This window comes from Temnothorax americanus, unplaced genomic scaffold (genome assembly GCF_048541705.1).
Source record: "Temnothorax americanus isolate GAGA-0224 unplaced genomic scaffold, ASM4854170v1 Scaffold37, whole genome shotgun sequence".
Classification (NCBI taxonomy): Eukaryota; Metazoa; Arthropoda; class Insecta; order Hymenoptera; family Formicidae; genus Temnothorax; species Temnothorax americanus.
The window spans coordinates 556,853-579,464 of record NW_027509515.1 but is presented as its reverse complement, the minus strand read 5'-3'; the positions used below and the strand labels follow the sequence as shown (position 1 = coordinate 579,464).

At 33.4% G+C, this 22,612-nt stretch overlaps 2 protein-coding genes and 1 pseudogene across 2 annotated transcripts; 2 read left to right on the top strand and 1 right to left on the bottom strand.

Moving 5' to 3' along the window:
- Positions 1–697: 697 nt before the first annotated feature.
- Positions 698–1,667, top strand: LOC143902043 (uncharacterized; annotated as a pseudogene).
- Positions 1,559–2,380, top strand: LOC143901906 (uncharacterized). Its single transcript, XM_077414539.1, has one exon. The coding sequence runs from the start codon at positions 1,559–1,561 to the stop codon at positions 2,378–2,380; it is 822 nt and encodes a 273-aa protein (XP_077270665.1).
- Positions 2,381–5,327: 2,947 nt separating this feature from the next.
- Positions 5,328–22,555, bottom strand: LOC143901955 (putative fatty acyl-CoA reductase CG5065). The gene is made up of 7 exons (XM_077414615.1): positions 22,075–22,555; positions 21,060–21,260; positions 13,370–13,609; positions 11,571–11,835; positions 11,001–11,303; positions 10,698–10,905; positions 5,328–10,600 (listed from the first exon to the last, which is right to left on the bottom strand). Exons 2-7 carry the CDS (start codon positions 21,246–21,248, stop codon positions 10,327–10,329), a joined length of 1,479 nt encoding a protein of 492 aa, XP_077270741.1. The 5' UTR covers positions 21,249–21,260; positions 22,075–22,555; the 3' UTR covers positions 5,328–10,326.
- Between the last annotated feature and the right edge of the window lie 57 nt (positions 22,556–22,612).

Genomic DNA, 22,612 nt, shown 5'->3' with positions numbered 1-22,612 from the left:
ATTTTTGTAAAAAATACACTTTAAAAATTAATGTTAATTGTGTAAACAGTTTAATACAATTCAAATGTTTAAAGAGCCGGGGGCACAAATTTCCGTTATCCGATCAAGCTGAACTCTTTGGCAGGAATTATTTTTTTGTGAATTGGGAACATTTTGGGAGGTGCCGCAAAAAAAATAGAAAAAAATTTTTTTGTCGAGTAAATAAGAACCACCCCGTGGGTTGAGTTGCCTAGCGGGCGCGTCTCCGGGTGGCGGATAGGAGGACGCCCGGAGGGGATGTTTGGCCCGGGCTTAAACCCCCGCGTGCCGCGCGGACCGTCCGGGTAGTGGCGGTTATAATCAGTTCCGATGGGCGTAAAACCCCATCTGGGAGGAAAAGGCCGCCGCCGTGGACCAACTCTCCAAGCTAAGCTGGAAGCTATCGTGGCGAGGGCTGCGTGGCACTGAGAGAGCAGTGTCTTGAACGATGCTTCTGGGGAACCAGGCGAAACCCCAGAGTATTTAGCCTTACCCATGCATGCGGGGCTCTGCATGGGCTGACCATCTTTTCCCTAGCTACTCGTGGGAACAAATGGAAAGTGGAACTACAAAAATTTCAAACAAAATCCCGATGGAGGTCTCACTAGAGACCTCCGGAGAGAAAGCAGATGGGGTGGTAGGTGCGGAACGGGCCCTAACGGGCTCTGAAAGCACCGGCCCTACATCTAAAGAGACTGCGAACACTGCGGGTTCTCTTAGGAAGAACCGCAGTGGCGCAATGAAAAGGAAGGCTAGGAGGGAGAGGGAGAAAGCCCAAGCTGATCTCCCTTCAACCTCTGAACCTTCTGCAGCTTTCCCCAAGACGCCGAGTGGGGGGCCTCGGGGGCACTCCGGTAACAAGCGCCGGATGGGCTCCAATGAGACCCCTCCATCGGCGGAAGGAGCGAAAAAGAAGCAAAGGGCTCAGGAAACTGGGACCTATGCTGGCGTCGCCGACCCCCTGACGAGGGTGATTGTGGCGGAGGGGTACCCCGAGGCAGTGCTGACTGCGGAGCGGTTGACACTGTTGAAGGGTGCGGTCTCCAAGGAGATCGATTCTGATCCGGAAGGGTCCGTGCCCAGGTTCCACGGCACCTATCTAAAGACGGGCGCGTCGATCGTGAGATGCTCGGACGCGGTGACGCTGAAATGGTTGGAAGACCGGATCGGTGTCATCGTGCCGTAGGAAGGCGCCAGGCTCAAGGTGGTGGGCCCGGAGGTGCTGCAAAAGCAGTATAGGGCTGTGGTTTGGGTCCCGGGACCTCCCGAGGACTCGGCTGCGACCCTTGCGAGGCTCGAGCGGCAAAACTCGGGGCTCTGCACGGCGGGCTGGCGAATATTTGCCGAGAACGTAGGGGCTACCGGCGACGGTAGGAACCTGGTACTCGGTCTCCCGGAATCCAGTGTCCTTAAGCTGAGGACGCTGGAGTTTAAACCTTACCTTGGGATGGACCAGGTCACCTTCAAGGTGAGTGGGATGTCCCAAGAGGGAAGGGCAACGGGTAAAGAGAAGCCTAACCCAAAGGTCGGATCTAAATAAATGAGTCCGACCGGGGTGGTCTTCACCCAAATCAACTTGCACCACAGCAAAGGAGTCTCGGCTGTTCTTGCCAGGCGCCAAGCTGGAATGCACACAGCCATTTCACTGATACAAGAACCTTGGCTGGTTCGAGGTTGTGTCAGAGGCTTGGCGGGATGCGGGAGGCTATTTAAGGCCCGGTCAGAGCAGCGACCCAGAGCGTGTGTAGCGCTCAAGGGCGTTGAGGCCCGACTAATACCTGATTTCTGTTCTAGAGATACAGTAGCGGTCGAGACAGAAGTAATCGATGAGCTTGGTTTCAGGAAGAAACTGATAGTGTGCTCGGCCTACTTCCCCCACGAGGATGGAGGCCCACCGCCACCCGAGCCGGTGACTCGCTTGGTGGAATACTGCCAAGGAAATCAACTTCCTCTGATCTTGGGATGTGATGGGAATGCGCATCACACGATCTGGGGAAATACAGACACCAACGAGAGAGGTAGAAAGCTGTTGGAATTTCTAGTGGCTACGGATTTAGAAATTCTCAACAAGGGAAACGAGCCCACCTTCTGCACGACAGTGAGGAGGGAAGTGTTCGATCTTATTATTTGCTCTAGGCAATTGGTTCGGGAGGTGGCTGACTGGAGGGTCTCGAATGAGCCTTCTTTATCAGACCACAGACAAATCACCTTTAGGCTGGCTAAAGCCAGATCTGAAGAAAAGAAAGTGAGAGACCCAAAAAGAACTGATTGGGCTTCCTACCGAGAGGACCTGTCAGCCAGTCTCAGGGATTTTCCCAAGAGGCATGGGACCCCACACGAGATAGAGTTCTTATTTATTTGATTACAATTAGGATAATCAACTTTAAATTCGACAGAAATCAACTTATATTTGGTATATTTTCCGCTACAGATTGATTTTCGAGTTGTTGAAGTTTCTGGAGGAGGAGGAGAGGATCTTGATTTAAAATAATAGTTTGATCTAGAATCTAATCCGTTTAATTTAAACTCGTTTACCTTCCTTTTTCGTCATTCCAGAGGTTTTTGAAAACAAACTTTATAGTTGCCACACTCTTTGTTAACGTAAAGGCTAAATTTATTTTCGGGAATAATTAATGATTATTATAAATTTTGAAAATATGAATTCTGTAATCGCCACGTTTTTCGGCAGCAAAAAGAACCAGTTTGCCACACTTTTTGTCAGCAAAAATCGAGTCGTGTTTTCGAAAGAAGACTGATAAATGCAGAATTCGACAGATACGGGATGAGATTCTAAGATCGTAAACTTGCTCTTTTTTCGAAAATGATCTCACTTTTATTCTTTAAACTTTCCAGATATATAAAAGTAAGTAACGCGTTTAAGTCATTCTATTTCTGTCACTTGACCTTTTGTTTATATAATTCCAAGCATTCGCCTTCGATTCTGGGACTTAGCTCGATCGTAATGACCTCATTTCATATATACGAATATATATAATTGAGCATTAGTTCAGTCAAATGTCGAATCAAATTATAGTTAAAAGGTCGAATAACAGAAATGGAATGACTAAACAAATGACACTTCGCATCGTTTTTCCACCCTATTTATACCCGAATGGGCCAGAATCTGAGGAGTGGCCGAGGATGGCTCGCACGAGATTCTCACTTCGTACGTGCGTCTTAAAAGGGAAGGATTTTCTCGAGGCGCAGTTTTGGACCCTAGCTGGGCACAGCCTGTCAACATCCATCCGACAATGAAGAGATAACATAAACATTTCTGTTAGGAACTGAGCGTTCGTTCGAAACTCTAAGCTAACTTGCGTTGTCTAAAATTTTAGGATAAAATAAAATTTTCCGTACCTAAAACACTTTAAAGAATTTACACTCTATTTCAATGGCGCTGTCCTCGTCTATTTTCTATAGTTCCATATTATTTTCTTCTTTTATATATAGTAGTATGTCCTCAAGATTCACAGTCATCTTTTAAGAACGTTGATCCTTATCTGTTGTCCTAAAAAAGGGCATTTGACTCGCGCCATTGGCGTATGCCTGCGAGACTAAAGTGTCTGCAATATCCTTCCATATCCCGTTTTTTGTCGCCTTTTCTTCATTTCCCGGAAACCCATAAAATCTCAAAGTTTGGATGTACAACAATTCATAGTAATCTTCTTTTCAATATCACATCGAATTAAATTATTAACATAAACGAGGACTGTATTATTATACATACATTTCATGGAACGACCGGAGTTGACATATTTTCTTTTAACCCGGGGACAGCCACCTGATTTTTTTTGTGTGTAAACGATCACTTGGAGTGATACATATTGTATATTATTGATTGTTCTATAATTTATTAGTATTTAAAGACATTATGTATATAGATTTACTCAATATTTTCCGAAAAAAATAAAGAAAAATAAAAAATATTAAACAAACGAAAGAAGCACATTAACCAGTTATTATGACAGTATTTTTAAGAAATAAAGATATCAATTAATGAAACGCTTTTATATTGCGGGTTTTGATAGGATTGCATATTTAAAGAGAGAGATCTGTAAAAACAATTTATTAAAGAAAAGAAAATATGTATATTACATATATTATACATATATATAGGTATTTATAACCTCATTCAAACTTATATTATTACTAGCTGGTTATCCGGGCTTCGCCCCGGAGGACATATGTAATAAGACACGCAAATAGTCTCTCTCTCTTTCTCTTTCTCTCTCTCTCTCTCTCTCTCTCTCTCTCTCTCTCTCTCTCTCTCTCTCTCTCTTCAAAAAATTAATAAAATTTTTGAAAGATCGGTAACAAAAAACTATACAGTTTATTATAACATTTCCCGAGATATTCTACCTCTGTTTTATATGCAATTCTTTAAGATTTGATCATCCTACATAAAAAAATAAATTGTTATAAAAAAATAATACGCATCGTGGCAATTGAACCCATCTTCAAAAAATTAATAAAATTTTTGAAAGATCGGTAACAAAAAACTATACGGTTTATAATACTTTCCTAGAAATTCTACCTTTGTTACAATTCTTTAAGATTTGATCAATTATTTCCCGAAAAATTCAACAAATTTCTGATAATAATTTTTAAAAAGATTGGTAACGAAAAATTATACACTTTGTATCACAAAATTCAATTCTTTAAGATTCGATCAATTAATTCCTGAAAAATTGGAAAAATTTCGGTATTAGTTTCCAAAAAAATCGGTAACAAAAAATTATACACTTTATATCACTCCCCGGAAAATTTTACCTTTGTTTCATATATAATTCTTTAAGATTTGGTCAATTATTTGGCGTAAAATTAAAAAAATTAAAAAAATCGGTTTCCAAAAAATAGATAACAAAAAACTATACATTCTATAGCACTCCCCGGAAAATTCTACCTTTATTTTATATGGTTTTAATAAAAATTCGGTCCAATAGTTTTTAAGTTAAAAACGTTCAAACATACACCACCCGTAAGAATTAAAAAAATTAAAAAGATCGGTTTCCAGAAAATAGATAACGAAAAACTATACATTTTATAGCACTTTCCGGAAAATTCTACCCCTATTTTATATGGTTCTAATACAAATTCGGTCCAATAGTTTTTAAGTTAATAATATTTTTTTTAATTTATCTAATTCTTACCAATTCGTACGGGTGATGTATGTTTGAACGTTAATAACTTAAAAACTATTGGATCGAATTTTTACTACAAATATATGAAATAATGGTAGAATTTTCCGGGGAGTGCTATAAAGTGTATAGTTTTTCGTTATCTATTTTCTGGACGCCGATTTTTTTAATTTTTTTACCCGTAAGAATTAGAAAAATTAAAAAAATCGGTTTCCAGAAAATCGGTAACGAAAAAATACACACTCTATAGCACATTCCAGAAAATTCTACCCCTATTTCATATACTTGTGATAAAATTTCGGTCCAATAGTTTTCAAGTTATTAACGTTCAAACATACACCGCACCCGTAAGGATTTATATATTAGTATAGATTTCAAATTTGTAATATATAAATTCTTACCATACTTTATTAATTTTTAAAACGTAAACGATCACCTGTATTTAGTGAATTCTATAGCAAGTTTCAATAAGTTGCTACTATGAATATGCATGTCATAAACTCTTTCTATTATGCAGATTGAGTCTAATGACAGGTAAGTGTAGATTCTCGTCTCGATTAGTAAAAAAGAACTATTGTGACGATTCATTTTTTGGACGCTGGAGTGTAAACGTCACTCCAAGTGACTATTCTCGAATTAAGGGAGGATTTGCGTCACGCCGCTATACATATATTGGCGATTCCTTATGTTTAGTACAAAAAACCACAGAATAAACTTGTGCTTCTTTGCATGCATACGCATACATAATTGGAAGCGTTTCTCGATATTGCATGAGAAATAAAAAGAACCGCAGGAGAGTCTTCTGCTGAAATCATGAATATTTCATTTTAGGAAATATATACAATATGTTTAACATATAACTTCACTCGTGTATAAAATATGATACTGACTTCTAGAAATTACAACGTCTCACGATTCTATATATTTGGATAGAATTTTTTTTTACATCAAATCACGCACGAATCATATACATAATTTTTTGTGATCATGAACCTGAAATTGTTATGAGATTCAAAACAGGAAATCGAGAATGACGATTGCCTCTCTCACTATTCCTTATTTGATTTATTCAGGAAAGCCTATACTTAGTTTATTAAAATTATTTACAGTTTACAATTAGAGATTTTTTACAACGTTTATGCTAGTTTCTAAAGATTAAAAGATTATGAGAAAAGTAAAACGGGAAAATAAAAAAATTATGTTGAAAGAATACTTTTTACTTACAATTAATGCTTTATTTAAGAAAGTCAGAAAATTGATATTAGTATCAGTAATATTAAACGAAAAGATAAGAAAATACAAACCATCCGGCGTACAAAAATTATATAATTAGAATGTAAAATAATATATTGTATTATGTAAATTTATCGTCTGTAGAAGAAGTTCTTAGATCGAAGTAAGCCGCTTACCGAATGACGAAGCGTGCGTACGTTTGCGCGTAAAGAGCGTGTTTTCTTTCAATGCTCGTTCCAACATGGAGAAAGTATTTGATTGAGCCATAAGGCTCGTTAAATCTTCGTTACATTATTGCCAGTTATTGCGACTTATCTTGATCTTACGACAAAGTAATTTTAATGATGGTTATCAATCAAAAATAAATAATACCTAAACATACATATGTATTTTACATATATATAAAATTGTATTTGTACGTGTATGTAAAAATTAAGAATGTTAAGCAATTTGTTTTCTATCGGGAACTATTAAAGATAATAATAAAAAACCTAGGAAATCTTATCTTACAAATTTAACCTTTACAAAATTTTATTACTATTTCTAATAGCTATTGAGAAAATAGTCTTTAACATTTTTAATTTTACATTGTGTGTATGTGTGTAATTTTGTATAAAAATTTATAAAAATTTCTTTGATTTGCAGATAGTTTCCTCTTATTTTGAATTTTTTCTCTGAAGTAACATAATAAAAAATACATAATGATACTATTATACACTGCTAAAAAAAATTAAGGGATCATTTTTTGTTAGTAAATTTTTGCTGATTTTTAAACTGCAATTACTCAGCAAACAATTAACGTAAGTTTAAAAACAGATGTTACAGAGCAAACTCTCTACTATAAAGTGCTTTTGTTCAATTTTCACTCAGGTTCATACTCAAAGGCAAAGGCGTGGTCAGTTTTGAATAGTCAGCCTAACAAAAAAATTGGCGAACATAATCATTGATATCATCTCAAAGTACGGACTTTGTCCTTTTAAAAGAAAAAAAACTTTGTCTAATGCCGATTATTTAACGAGATATCACAATTTAAAGTAACCTAGGTTTTTTTACGATTTTAGCATGATACCGCGCGGGCATTTGCGTAACCTGATGTGCATCACCAAGCATATTGCTCAGTCAAATTTTGCACATCGTGTATGTATGTGTATATGCGAGTGTATGTACATGTGTATGTGTGTACATGTAGCGGTTTTTTTTAGTAAGAAGTGTTGTCATTTTTTCGCCATATCACGCGCATCGCGCAATCTTGATTTCATATTGATGCATTTTTTTACATCAGATTAAAGAGGCACTGGGTCAAATTTTGAATAAAATTTCTCAATCTAATGTAAAAAAAAATTCATCAATATGAGATCAAGATTGCGCGAGGTAATATGGCAAAAAGTGACAACACTTCTTACTAAAAAAAACCTCTACATGTACACACATACACATGTATGTACATACACTCCATACACATACACATACACGTGCATACATGATGTGCAAAATCCGACCGAGCAACCTCCCCGTGATGCACATCAGGTTACGCAAATGCTAACGGTATCGTGCTCAAATCTGCATAAAAAACAGGGGTTACTTTAAATTGCGATATCTCACTAAATAATCGGCGTAGAATAAAGTTTTTTTTTTCATTTAAAAAAGCAAAGTTCGTACTTTGAGATGGTATCAATGATTATGTTCGCCAATTTTTTTGTTAGGCGTTGGAAGACTGCAAATTTCAAAATTTTGGATATCTCAAATACGTCCTTATTCAAAGCTGACCACGCCTTTGAGTATTAAACCGAAAATTTATTAAACTAAAAATTAAACAAAAGTATCTTATATAGTAGAGAGTTTGCTCGATACAACTTTTTTAAAACTTTTTTTACGTTAATTATTTGCTGAGTAATTATAGTTTAAAAATGAGCAAAACTTTTTACTGACAAAAAGTAAACTTCTATTTTTTTTAGCAGTGTATTTTGTTATCAGTTATGATTCATTCCTGTTGTTCTGTGAAAGAGATATTAACGTCACGTGCATCTATATATAGTACAATAACGATCTCGTTGACAGTAAATTGTCTCCAGTTAGCAGTATGATATCAAATTAATAGCAAATTTGATCAGAAATTGCTAGCAATTTGGCATCAATTGTACCTGCATTAAGCGCATTATGTTTTATCGACAGAGTCTACTGACATAATCTGATAACAGTTTGGTAGCAGAAACCATCAAGAATTCAGATTTTGCTACATTTTTGCCGTCAATCTGCGCCAAATTGTATAGCAAGTACTTATGTCAAAGATCACTGAATTTCTGTAATCAATCCTGCTATCACATTTCGTGATAACAATATTTCTGTCAACGTTCTGTCAATAGCATATGTCAGATTCTGTATCAAATATATAATCTTTCTATCGATAAGATTTGTAACGGGACATTTTGGAGAATTTGTTCTCCATAGATTTGGCCATCTTAGTATACGCAACGGCAAACGTAGCTTGTATCTTGAGCTATTTACTATACTTTGTTGTCTGAAAAAAATTTTATTACACGTGAGTCATCTCAATTGTTTGTAACACGTAATTTCAAAATAGCTCAAGAATCAATTCAATTACAAATTAGCGCGTATACATATGCGCGCGCGCGCGCGCGCGTGTGTGTGTGTGTGTGTGTGTTATTTTCGTATATTTTGAAAGCCCATACATTTCATTACATACTTTATTCCATTATACTTATATTTAAAAACAGACTGAAAAGCGAATCGTTGCATTTCGATGTTATTCGAAATATTTGTTTCGAGGTATTTTGATAAATTTGCATTAAGCTGTAAGTATAACAAAATGCAAATTTCTTGATATCGATTCATTAAAATCAATATCAAAATGTACTACTAGTTTTTAAAATCTTTTATTATGATATTCTATATGTATTATGGTTGCGAGTATTTGATAGCATTATCGTAGCGTGTACAATATATAATAATAAAGTTCTCAAACGTTGGCACGTTTCTTATTCGTTGATAAATATACATAAAAAAGATACTATCATACATGAAAGAGGTTGTCTTATCATGTAACGTATATATTATCAACATAAGATAAAATTAATTAGACGTAGATGTGCAGAAAAAAAATTCACTCCATAAATAATTTTTCGAACCGAACATAATATATTCATATACCTATTATATTTCATCTATTTTAAAAGAACTTGGACAAAATTCCACGATGTTAAAAGTTAAAAATAAAAAGTAAATAATAGTTTTTTATTACACCTCGTGCATAATATTCCTTGCAAAACATTTTTTTAGAATTTTTTTTAGAATTCACAACTTTCTGGAATTTGTATATAAATCTTCAGAATCTTTTATACAATTTTTTATTTTTAAAAACTTTTTTAGATTTTTTCATAAATTAGACCATTTTTCAGAAATGTCGAGAAAATGTACATCTTTTCCAGAATTTTTTCTATACGCAATTTCTGAAATGGTCTAAAATGTTCATAATTTTCGAAGAAAATTTATAAAAGTCTGAAGACGTTTAAACCATTTTTTATAAAAATTTTCATAAATTTAAAGTATGAAAAGTTGTTAAGAGAGAGAAATATTACGAGAATATTATGAGAATTATTTTTTGTCGAGTATAAAAATTGATTTTTTTTTGCACAACCATGTTCAAATTTATAAATCAAGTACTCAATCCTTTGCGATCCAAACTATTTCTCGCGAACAAGCGAGGATTTTAAATATTTCATTCTCAATTTTATCTGCTTGGCTGGGTCTAACTTAATAACATTAATCAAAGAATTTCTGTTACTTGAAGGAATTTATGAAAATTCCAAAAATGTTAGTTTAATTACAATATCGCGTGCACTTTGAGAATTACGCTATACCGTAAAGGATTAAGCGAGTTTTATATTCTACACTTATTCAGTCGACGGGACTAGCATCGCTATAATGGCTTAGCGGAAATTGTCCACGTGTAAATTATCCAAACGAGGAAAATCCCGAATACTAATTTCAGTAGGCAATCGGCGAAGTATAGGTACGTAAAGACTCGTCTTGCCCGCGGCAGTGTCGAGGGGTCGTCTTTCAGGTAATATTGCCTCGTACCTAAAATATACGATAACAGATATTCGTTCCAACCGATAAGCTTCGTATTCGTGAAAAATGTCTCTTTATCGGAGGGATACAATCGATGTTCCAGATCGCGTAGATTGTTATCACTGCAATTAAATTCAGCAAGAAAAGAAAATAAATCATTAATTAGAATAATTAGTCAATCGAATCGACGGTGTATTTAAGAGGAATTTAACTACTTACCGAAAAACCCACTGCTTCATGGTGTAATATTGGAGCAATTCCAATCCGATGTTTACTCTATTTTGTACTCGCACCAGGAATGGTTTATTTCCAGTGACGATAAGTAGAATGTCTAACAGGTAGGCGGGTATAGTTTGAAAGAACATGACGGCGAGCCAATGTAGAACTTTGGAGGAAGTCAGTCGTCCACCGGGATACCAAAGCGGCTCTAAAACAAACGTTTACGTTGCATACGTTAGATATATCTCACAGATATCTTTTTGCAATCTGTTGCCGCAAACTCGGGTTGTAATATCGCCTTACGCGAGAAGGGGTTTGCGAGAACGTGTTTCTTCCCGATTTCTAAAGCGTCGCCCCAAGAAATTGGGTTCTCATGGTTCGCCGTGGCGTTTAGAAACAACGGCTTGGTAGACTTTTCCATTCCGACCTGCCAAGCCAGAGCGATTGTCGCGTTCACGGCCATGTCGCAGGGTATTATATCGGACACGTAATCCGCGTTGCAGAGCATGGACCGTACTACTCCTTTACCCGCCCCGATCATTAATCCGGTCGGGCCGTTCATATTGTCCACCCAGCCGGGCACGGGCTCTTTAAAAGATGCTGTCACTAAAATCAGATCGTATATTGTCAATAGTTTATTAATGATACAATCGAGAAGATTCCTTAAAAAAAAAAGAATATGTCGTACATAAGTATAGAATAAATCTTTCTATGCAAAACTATATGTAAAATATTGAATATAAAAATTGATAAAGTTGATTTTCTCCAAGAGGAAGATGCGTATATAAAGATTTTATTTGCTTCGTTATTCAACGATAATCGTTTTACGTGACGAGCGAGGATTAAAAACATGAAAACGTTTAATTTTTTCACCTATCGACGGGCGTATGACTCCTACAGGCAGTCCGCATCTCGACACGAGTTCCTCGCTGAGTGCCTTGCTGTAGGCGTACGTGTTTGGTTGTTCGCCCAATAATTTCAGTCTCATTGCCTCCAGGGCGTCATCCGTCATCGTATTGACCATGTGAATGACGTCGTCTGGCGAGATTTTGCTATGGTAAGCTCGTTCCTCCAGCACCGCTTCGCCGCATTGGCAAAAAGACGTCGAGATGTGAATAAACGACTCGAGTAGAGGCAGCTGAAAGATAATTGAGCTGGTTTTCTACCCTCTCGCTCTCATTTACCTCTGTGAAGCTATCCCCTCTAATATCAAGCAAAGTTTTTATTTGTATAATTATAGAGATCGTAGATACATTTTTTTGCGATAAACAGCGGCGAAAATTTACTGTAACAAATTACGGTTTGAAAGTTTCGCTTACACCGGAAACCAAATAGCGAAATAACAGTGTTAAAAACCAAAATAAAACACTAATTACGTTACATTAAAATCTGACTAATTACATTCGAGGAACGTTAAAAATATCGGCGTTCTAGAATTCGCGTACACGCAATACGAAAAGGTAGCTTTTTTCTTTGGTAAAATTGCGTTCGAGTAATAGTTAATAATGAGTGCTATTTAAAGCTAATGAATAATGTCGTGCGTGTATCGAGCGCGGCCCGCGCTGAACGTGTTGTTTTGTTAATATTTTAAAGATTTTAATTATTCTGTTCTAATTATATTTAATCCACTATATTTTACTTTCAGCCGTTGCGTTTCAGGGATATCAATTAAAAAAAATTTTATCTTATTGAATTATAATTATTAGTATTCAAAATAGCTATATGTATGTCATATATGTTGTTATGAAATCTTTGGAGAAATAATTAAAAACAGTGCATATAGTAAAACAGCGTATGTATGTATGTATGTAATACATGTCCAACGCGCGTCTCTGATTCACGTGTAATTTCGAGCTCATTTGTTACAGCTTTAAATTGCACTCATTAAAAAATTACTGCTTGGACGTAATTTTGCTGGAAGAAAAAAAGTTGCTTTTTTCTGACACGAATGATCACAATGTGCATTCCGCGAATTCTAGGACACTCTGTACAACTGAAATTTTCATAATACTAATATTCACTTAATTTTCAATAATATACCTAGCTATAATTATATCATCGTATTATTATATTTAATAATAAATATTATTAAAGATCAAATTCTTGTGCTGTTTATATTTTTGATGATATTAAGAATATATGTATATAATTTAAATATATTTTTTAATAAAAAATAATAGAAAAGTTGACAAAAAATATAAGAATTATATTATAAAAATGTAATAAATTAATTTTTATATATGATTATTACATATATTGTATATATAATTATGAGCAATTTTTCTCATTTCTTCAAACTTTACTTTTTGTAAAAAACAATGTGAAAAAATTACTTTTTAATTATTTTTTAAATTCTTTTTCTTATTATATATTCTATATTTTTCTCTTATATATATATATATATATATATATATATATATATATATACAAATAGAGATTATACAAGAGAAAAAAAAACAGATATATATGAATATATTTTATAATATACTATAATTATATATGAAAAATTGTTTCTCTGGTTACATATGTGTGCATTTTATTTTGGTGTTTATATCAGTCAATTTTTATCTCGGTTGTTATTATATGTATTATAAAATTGAACGACATATACAATCGGTACGTTTTGCATCGATTTCTATTCTTGATCAGTGTACAGCGAACATTATTCTTACCTGTTTCGCCAATGCTATAACGTTTATGGTGCTTATGGTGTTCATCTTGATGGCGTTTTTTAATGGCAAGTCGAATCTGACACTAGCGGCCATATGAAAGACGACGGCAACCCTGCTCGTGAGGCGTTCCTTATCCGCGACGGATAAAGCGAGCTCTTCGACGGTTATATCACCGAATATAACTATCAGTTTCTTCAGCCGTTCCGGGTACTGTTCTCTGAGGATTCTAAATGGTTCTTGCTGTAAATACAATTTCCATTTCAGTGAATGAACTCGCCTTACCCATTCGAGATAATTTCATAATCCGTAACTGTTAAACAAAGCGATCAGCTCAAAGAAGCAGACGCTAGACGATAGGATATTCATAACCGATCTAATTCGAGCAGTGTAATTTATGATTAAATACATGGAAAATAATAAAGTTGCTTCAATTAAACGTCGATGTCACAGGCTGTCACAAACATATAGTCAACTCAATTGGATATTATTGAACCAAATATTTAAATTATTAAAATAATTATTTAATTTTTTATTTATTAATATTGATGTTGCATCAATAGATTTTATCTCAACTTAAACTGATGATATTGATGCAACATCATTTTTTCCGTGTACGATTATTGCATATTATGTATGACATTTAAATTAGATATCCAAGTAATATTTAAATATTATTTAGAGTATGACTTAATAAAAGAGAGAACATTTTTTTTATCTGGTATCATTGAAAGTAAAATGAGTCTTATCCATATGCAAATATATGCAAATATAAGTGAAAAGCTTTTGCATTTTGAGCGTGTGCTATAAAATATTTTAATCGACATCTGTAGATTGGTTTTTTAGGGGCACAAACATCTTTAGAACGTCTGAATAATGACATTTGATTAAGAAGCGTTTTTGTTTAAACTCTTTTTTAAAGAGAGTATTTGAAGGAGATTCGAATGAGATGTCAGAAAAAACGTTTATCGATTTCGCGCGCGGGCTCGCATGATTCAAGGATACGAAGCTCTTACCAAACTCTTCTTTTTTACACTTCGATGACGGACACTCGAAACAGGGAAAGATGACGAAATAAATTGAAAATTTCTGACGGCGCGATCGATGTCAAGGTGATTTGCGACGATTCATTTCGGTCTACAGGGTACATAGTGTAATTACGTGTGCGCGCATCACTCGTTATTTCTCATCGATCTTCCGCATGAGTCCCCGTTACGTTTTGATTAATTTTAATATTTATGAAAACCTAGGGACTCAGGAAATCACGTATTTTATCTCGTCTCTGCGAAGGACGCGTAAAAAGAAATTTATAATAATCAAGTGAGATCGAAAGAGACCTTCGGGATCAACGCGCGTTTGTTGCTTCACGCGAGATTAAAAAGTTGACGCGTTCGCAGCCGCCGTACAGTAACATTCCTCCGATTACCACACGTAAAGCCATAGTAACGTAAATGTCTTTCGTTATTCCACGTAATCGGCGCAGGTCCATTAAAGTTTAGAGAAGCGATTGCGTTCAGCGTTTGCGGCCGCGCGTGGCACAATCGCTGAACCTTCAGCGCCTTTAAGCGCCGCGAATTGTCATTAAAAAGCCGATAAGTAGCTTACGAAAGTAAAAGCTACGCGCATGCGCGAGCGCAAAGAGAGGCATTAGAATTATAATAAATCTTTCTCTCTCTCTCTCTCTCTCTCTCTCTCTCTCTCTCGCGAGAATATAATCGCGGCGCGAAGTGTGAATAGTGCGATCGAGAAAAGTGTGCTGCCGCTTGTGTTGCACCGTCCACGTTGCTTCACCGATCGGCCGAAGCTATTTTAACGACATCAGGTGCATACGCTCGAGAAGAGAGATCGCGATGCCGCCGGCCCGTTCAGTTATCCACCGCGACATTAGACGCATATATCTGCGCCGAGATGTCTTCACTTATACCGCGGTAATTGTCCCTTTCTCTACCCTGACCTCGAGCGGATAACTTGTATTTACATACTATGCACTTACATAAAATGCACCGCACACAAATCGGCTATTTATTTCTTTTCTCGGTGAGTATTTACATAATATTTGTTTGGAAGACCATCCTTTTCGAATTATCGCCCATTAAATCCCTCGCCGAAGACGCGTCGGGATAATAGATAATGTACGCCAAGGAAAATTCTCGGATCGCAAATATTCTCACTTCGGTACACCAACCAACTTCTGTAACATCTGGAGAGTAATTGTTTCTTAGAATCTTCGATCATTCTATATATCTTCGGATATATTCCATTAATCTTTAATTAAAAAGTTTGAATTAATTTCTTCTCTGTTACAGAATTTAATGCTTGCGGATTAAGAAATTTAAAGAGAATATAAAGAAAATTAAAAGTCATTTCTCAAAGAGATATAAGTCGACGATGATAAAAATAGAACGTTTTTATACTTGCGGCTGTATACTGCAATGTAATTAAATTCGGATTGACTTGTACATTTTAATGCAATTTTTGTCGGAGACTTAATGTGAAACACAATGAATAATAATAGAACTATTATTCAAAAAAATAATCCGCTTCCGCTTCTGGCTGTGTCTAGGTGTGTCCAGTTTGATAAAATTATCTTCTGACCGCAAAACAACCTGTGGCAACAGATTTTTCTTCAATTTACATATTTGCCGATAATGTCATACGATATCCTTATATAGAAGCCATACGACTCGCTTACATAAATGTGCATTATCTCTTATTAAAAACTCTTAATAAAGACGCACCGAGAAAATATAATATCTCGAGGAAAATCTTGAGATTTAAAATAAGTAATATTTAAGTAAACTAACTTTTAAAAATAACTACTTTTACAATTTTCGATCAACGGGAATTTGTTCTAGAATCTCAGTAAAAAACTTTTTATATAAAAATATAAATAATTATATATAAAATTATATATCCTTTCCGTTTGCTTTTTTTGCGTTTTTGACCGTATATATAGAAAAAATAATAAAAACAGTAATTGAAAAATAATTTAAAAAATAACTTTTGTATTGTTTTTTTTTTACAAAAATTAAAATTGTGATTAAATTATAAAATATTCTATGTTGTATATGAACAATTTTTTTCTCATTTCCTTAAACTTTATTTTTTATAAAAAACACCAAAATTATTATATCTTTGTAATTATTTTTTAATTATCTTGTCTGTGTATGCGACCATAATATATATATATATTTATTTATTTATTTATATTTATTATATATATATAAAATTACATAAAATATATCCATATATTTTTTCTTGGTCGCATACACAGACAAGATAATTATTAATAGTATAATATATATTTTTTTTTATATGGAAAATTGTTTATTGGGATGCTATTTGCAGTATCAAATTTTGGACATTCTACAATAATTTTGCATATTTAACAATCAAGAGACACGGTAGTGTCTCGCGCCAAGTACACGCGGAGCGAGACCGACTGTCACTCTTTTACGCGACGCGACGGGTTGCGAGTACCCGAGATGTTGAGATCTCGATAACGAGTGAACGGATCAAGTTCTAAGTAGGCTTGTTGAGATATAAGAGTGCAAATCAAAAATTTAAATTCTATTTTAATTTATAATAATTTTTATAAATCTGCAGTATCAAGAGCAGGTAGTATCTTTCGCGTCTTATTGAGTCTTGCAACAAACAAAGACACATTTATACGTCTTATATTTAACCAGACTCGTCTAGCTAAAAATAAGACTTAATCACCGTAACGCTTGAACCGATTGGGTTAGATTTCATTGACAGACGAGATTTGGATTACGTAACGAAAGGATTTTTACATTTCATGTAAATGCAAGCAGATATTGTAACGCAAGATTGAATTTAAATTTGAAACTCTGAACCGCCTTTTTTACATACAAATGCATATTTTTCCTCAGAATTATTGATTTTGAATAATACGCTGTAGTACTCTCCCGCAGCTAGCAAAAGCTTCTGAAATAGTCTTCTAAAGGACGTGTGGGAAAATTATATCATCTTTTACAAGTTTTTGTGATGTCTTCGTCTTCAAGACGTCTTTTAAAACTTTCCGCTAGTGGGATCCTGAGTGTAATATCGTGAAATATTGTACTACATTATTATTTATATTTTAGATCAAAACCAGCCAATTAGCGGGTAAAAGTGGTGTAAGAGAATTAAAAAGGTGTAATATCTTAGTAACAGAGTAATTATACCTGTTTAATAATTGAATAATCGAGTATACTTTAATAATAATCGATGAATGATATAGCTGTTAAACATTCAAGAGTTTTAGTACGATATGATGATATTATTACTCTGAATATCAACACAAATGTTATTTTTTTTACATTAATAAATCTGATTATTATCATATAATTTCTTTATATTTTAAATGCTACGTCAATTATAATTTTCAACACATTATTTACTAATTTTATATAATTAATTAATGAACTAATTAATGTTTATAGATATTTATAGTATAATTTCCAAAGATATATTTAATATATACACATACTACACACCGTGCTGTGCAGATTTAGAAAAAGAAATGGTATATGCCAAAAAATTTAAATAGGTAATCAAATATTTGACTATTAATAAAAACTTTTTGTTGTAGTAGTAAAGCTATACTAGTAAAGATATAACACACACACACACACACACACACACACAAAATTTCTATTTATATCTCATATTGCTTCCTCATAGAGGAAGCTTTGTTTTCGTGAATTTCGTATATGAACCTTTGAACCTTTGATTGCGTATAAAGTTGGGTCTAATCAACCAAATTTAAATGATTTATATATGAAATAGGGGTAGAGAAGAAACCAACGAAGAGATTGGTTTTTGAGTTTTTTCTTTCAATATGTTCAGATCGTTGTAAAACGTTGAAATATCGCCTAAAAAAAATGTCTGTGTGTGTGTATGGCAGATTTAATGTCCGTGCGGTTGCTCTAACTTCCGCAAATATTGAGATATCGGGCTGTTTTTTTTTTTAATCGATAAAGTATCATTCAAGGAAGGTTGGTATTGAATTTGGCGATGATCAGTAAAGGGGTTCTTTTTTAAAAAAATTTTGAATTTTTTTAGAAATGTCTGTGGTTGCTTTAATTTCCGCAAATTTAGAGATATCGATCTATTTCTAATTTTATTATATTGTTCAATCTTTTCTACCCCTATATTTCATATATAATTCGTTAAGATTTGGTTGATTAGTTCTGGAGTTATAAAAATTTCGGTAAATTTACTCTAACTTCCGCAAATATTGAGATATCGGGCTTCTTTATAGTTTTTAAGTGTGCAAGTAGAACCCTTTACTCACAAAGCTTCCTCTATGAGGAAGCCAAAAAAATAAATATTAATAATTATACATTAAATAAAATAAAAGCTTCCTCATATACATTAAATTTATACATTAAATAAAATAAGCTCCTGTAATAATGAGGAAGCAATGTGCAAGTTTGTAATTTGCACCCTGGTTTTATTTATTATTTATATTATAGTGATAAAGAAGTAAAAAATTATGCATGATACAAAATTAAATTCACATATTTTATAGCGATGTATTTCAATACGATTGCAGAATTTACTTTTAGACACAGAATCTTCTTAATTTTAATAACTTTAATTTAATTTTTAAAAGTGTACAATAAATGAAATATTTGTATATATAATAAATATAAAAAAACAGAATTAATTTAAATATTAAAATATACACAAAAAGATTAAAATATACACAAAATTTAAAAGTATATAGCAATATATTATATCGTCTTATCGCTATTTTATATATAGGACGTTGAAACGCGGTAATGATGAAATGTTTAAATTTAATATTGCGCATAGTTTTTATTCCCAATTAATATATCTTTTTACATTATTGCTTTTGTAGAAAAGTCATATTTAAACAATATAAAATTATATGTTAAACATTTTTTTTATTTTTAATATTTTTTATTTAAAATCATTTTTTGTTTAATTAATATATATATTACTTTTTTTTATGAAACACGTTTTTTAATAAAATTGTTAACAAGCGTAACGAGAAAAGAGTAAAATCAATTGAACAATATAAATCGATACCAGCTCAATTGTGAAAATTGTTAGAATAAATTTGTACGCGTTGACGTGCAATTATCTTAATCGCGCTAATCGACGATTACACTAACTAATGACAATACTCAATTTTGCATTAATAATAATTATTTGCGATATATTTTTGCATCAAGATTTTTAACTATCATTGACGTTCAGAATGCATAAATAAAATCTTTCGTTGAACATTTTAGTGGTACAGTTATGTTTGTACGTCTATTAATATAGCGTTATAAAAATACGGAAAATAAATCAATTGATAAAAAGAGACTCTGAGAACTCAGTGTTTGTTTGCATATTTTATTAAAATTAAAATTTACAAACGTATCAGTCTGTCATTAGATCATCTTCAGTGTGATAAAAAAGTTATTTAACAATCGAAACCGATAAAAAAGATATAAAGTTCGCAAATGCGCATAGCTCGCATATATTAAGTATTCGCAAATCACATCAAAAACCACGTAGCTCGCATCAAGCGTGAATCGTGTTTCCTCAGTATGGATTTCATATACCGTGCGGTATATGAAAAAATGTTTTAAACAAAAAAATTAAGTGTATCTTTGTATATAATCGTGTATTTAGATTTTTTTTAAATTATATTTTTGCAAAAATAACACTGAAGGGTGAACTTTCAAATGTCAATAACTCAGAAACTAATCATAGAGAGTTGATGAAATTGAAACTTTTTATTAGAGACACAAGTACTACAACGTATTAAAACATATTAAAAATTCAAAAAAATTGACTTAAAACGTTTTTTTTTCCCCATATAAATGGTGGGAGGTCTTTTTTAATATTTTTTATAGAAATCCATGTTGTGAAACTGTCACTTCTAATGTAATTAATAATCGGTTGGAACATATTGTGGGAATATGATTTGTACTTAGTGTGAGCTATGTGGTTTGCAATGAATACTTAATGCGAGTTATGCGTGAATTTGAGTGGTTTACTGCGAACTTTATATCTTTTTTTACCGGTATTTCTACTGTTAAATAACTTTTATGACACTAAAGATGGTCTAATAATAGACCGAAACGTTTGTAAATTTTAATAATAAAACCTAGCGACACACGAATATCCTGTTGTGGCTTTGAGCCCCTTTTTTATCAGTTGATTTATTAATCGTTTGAACCTCTTGGTATTTTAAAATACGGAAACTTTTATTGTAACCATCTAAAAATTTATGCGAAAAAATCAATACAAGATACAACGTCTATTACAAATCTTACATCTGTAATTCAATTGATCAATTTTAATCAATTGTTTTATTAGAACTAGATAATATTTATAAAATATACATTTTTTTAAAATAACAAGATTGTTACAATCGTGCAAAAACCACTGAATTTTATATTTTAAATATTATATACATTTAATTAAAATGCTATTAAGAACGAATTAATAGGTTAATTGCAAGACAATTGTTTCAACTTTATTCTGTAATAACTATTCAATACATTGATCGCAAATTAATCAGATGTATTCGACATATCTATAATAGCAATTTGCTTTTAATAACATTAAACAGCATTATTTTGTTTAAATTTTCAAGATAGTGATCTATTGAATTGATTTCTGTGAATATTTTTCACAGAAGAATAAAATTGAGCTTGTTACATACCTGCAGTAAGAGCTGCAACCTTATTTGCGGATCATAACCCTTTTTCTTTCTAATTATTAAGAAGATCTCTCCAATATCAGGACAGCTTAATAGTAATTTGGAGACTAGAACCTTTCCCATAAAGCCAGTACTTCCAGTGATGAGAACGTTTTTGTTGGCAAACCATTCGGGTATCGATTTTGTGGTCATTTTTTTAAAAAACTGCGGAACATATAAGTAAAATATTTGTTAAGAAGAAAAATGGAAAGAAAATCTATAAGACTGTGATAGCTCATTTCTTTGAGGTTTTAGTGTTTATAATTCTAGTTTATTTAATCCCTTTTCCTGTTGTGTGTTCTATAAGCCGTTACATATTTACACATGACCACACACCGAACGTTACACATATAACCACCGAAAAAGTTTTAAAATTTGATATTAAATATGAACAAGGATACTTCGTTATAGTTCGTATTAATATTTTAATAACAGCATGTATTATTCTTTTATAGACGTTCCTTTTCGCTTTTATTGAGTATTTAGTTCTTTAAAAGTTTTGCTTTTGTAATTGAATTAGGACGGCCGGACACATGCAAAATATAATACGCAAAGATAACTATTTTTTCACTCGCAATATTCATATTATTTGTAATTTTATTACTAAATTAAAGTAGAAAAAAACATAATTATTGAAGAACACAAAATAAAGGAAGGAAACAAAATGGAAAAAGAGTATAGGAATTACGATCTTTGTAAGAGATACTATATTAAGGCATCTGATTCTCGTTCCACAGGTTACAAAAATACAGATGCAAAAATTGCAGTTATTATTTGTGTGGATATATGTGGATTTATGCTGTGCATATGTAATTTTTGAAAATGAAAAAGCGAGAGAGTATATATGTATTATATATAAAAAATAGGTGTTTTAAACTATATTATATTATATAACTTTATAAATAATATGTATTATATTACATAATATTATATATATATATATATAATAACGTGTATTTTTTGCATAATTAATAAATACCTTAAAATTGCAATAAATTTGTAAATCAGATTATACAGGAAATGCAACGCGCGTTTCGAACGGATATTGCACTTCGCACGAGAAATAGAGCGTGTACACTAAACTAGCAATCAAAACTTGAAGTCACTTGAAAAAAAAAATCTCGCGTCTTATCGTTCCATGTCGTAGGGACTGTCAGAACGGACTGAATGCAGATGCATAATCAACGACGGCTTTATCCCTGCACGGCTGACCGCACGGTCATACCCGAGCCTTTCTTGACTTCGCCTTCGTCCAGTGCCACAGTGTCCGGTAATCGAAGGCTCGAGGGCGATAGCGAGTCGCCAAGGTCTCTCTCGCATTCTCTCTTATTTCCCTCCCCCTTCCCAGGTAAATGCAGCAGCGATGGAACCGAGCAGATACGCTCGCCGCACTGGCATTACGTCGCGATTTTATTTTTGTTCACGTAGCAAATTTACATGTCTCGCCGATAATTCCCACGAGTCACTGACGGATCCGTCCGTAACTGGAACTTACCGCGACGCGACGTCACAGTATC

Bases quoted from the DNA above. Each gene is read 5' to 3' on its own strand.
- LOC143901906 (XM_077414539.1), top strand. From the start codon at position 1,559: ATGAGTCCGACCGGGGTGGTCTTCACCCAAATCAACTTGCACCACAGC.
- LOC143901955 (XM_077414615.1), bottom strand. From the start codon at position 21,248: ATGACCACAAAATCGATACCCGAATGGTTTGCCAACAAAAACGTTCTC. The intron at 13,610-21,059 runs GTATGTAACAAG...TTGTATTTACAG, and splicing joins GGTTGCAGCTCTTACTGCAG to CAAGAACCATTTAGAATCCT. The intron at 10,601-10,697 runs GTAAGTAGTTAA...ATTTAATTGCAG, and splicing joins ATGAAGCAGTGGGTTTTTCG to TGATAACAATCTACGCGATC.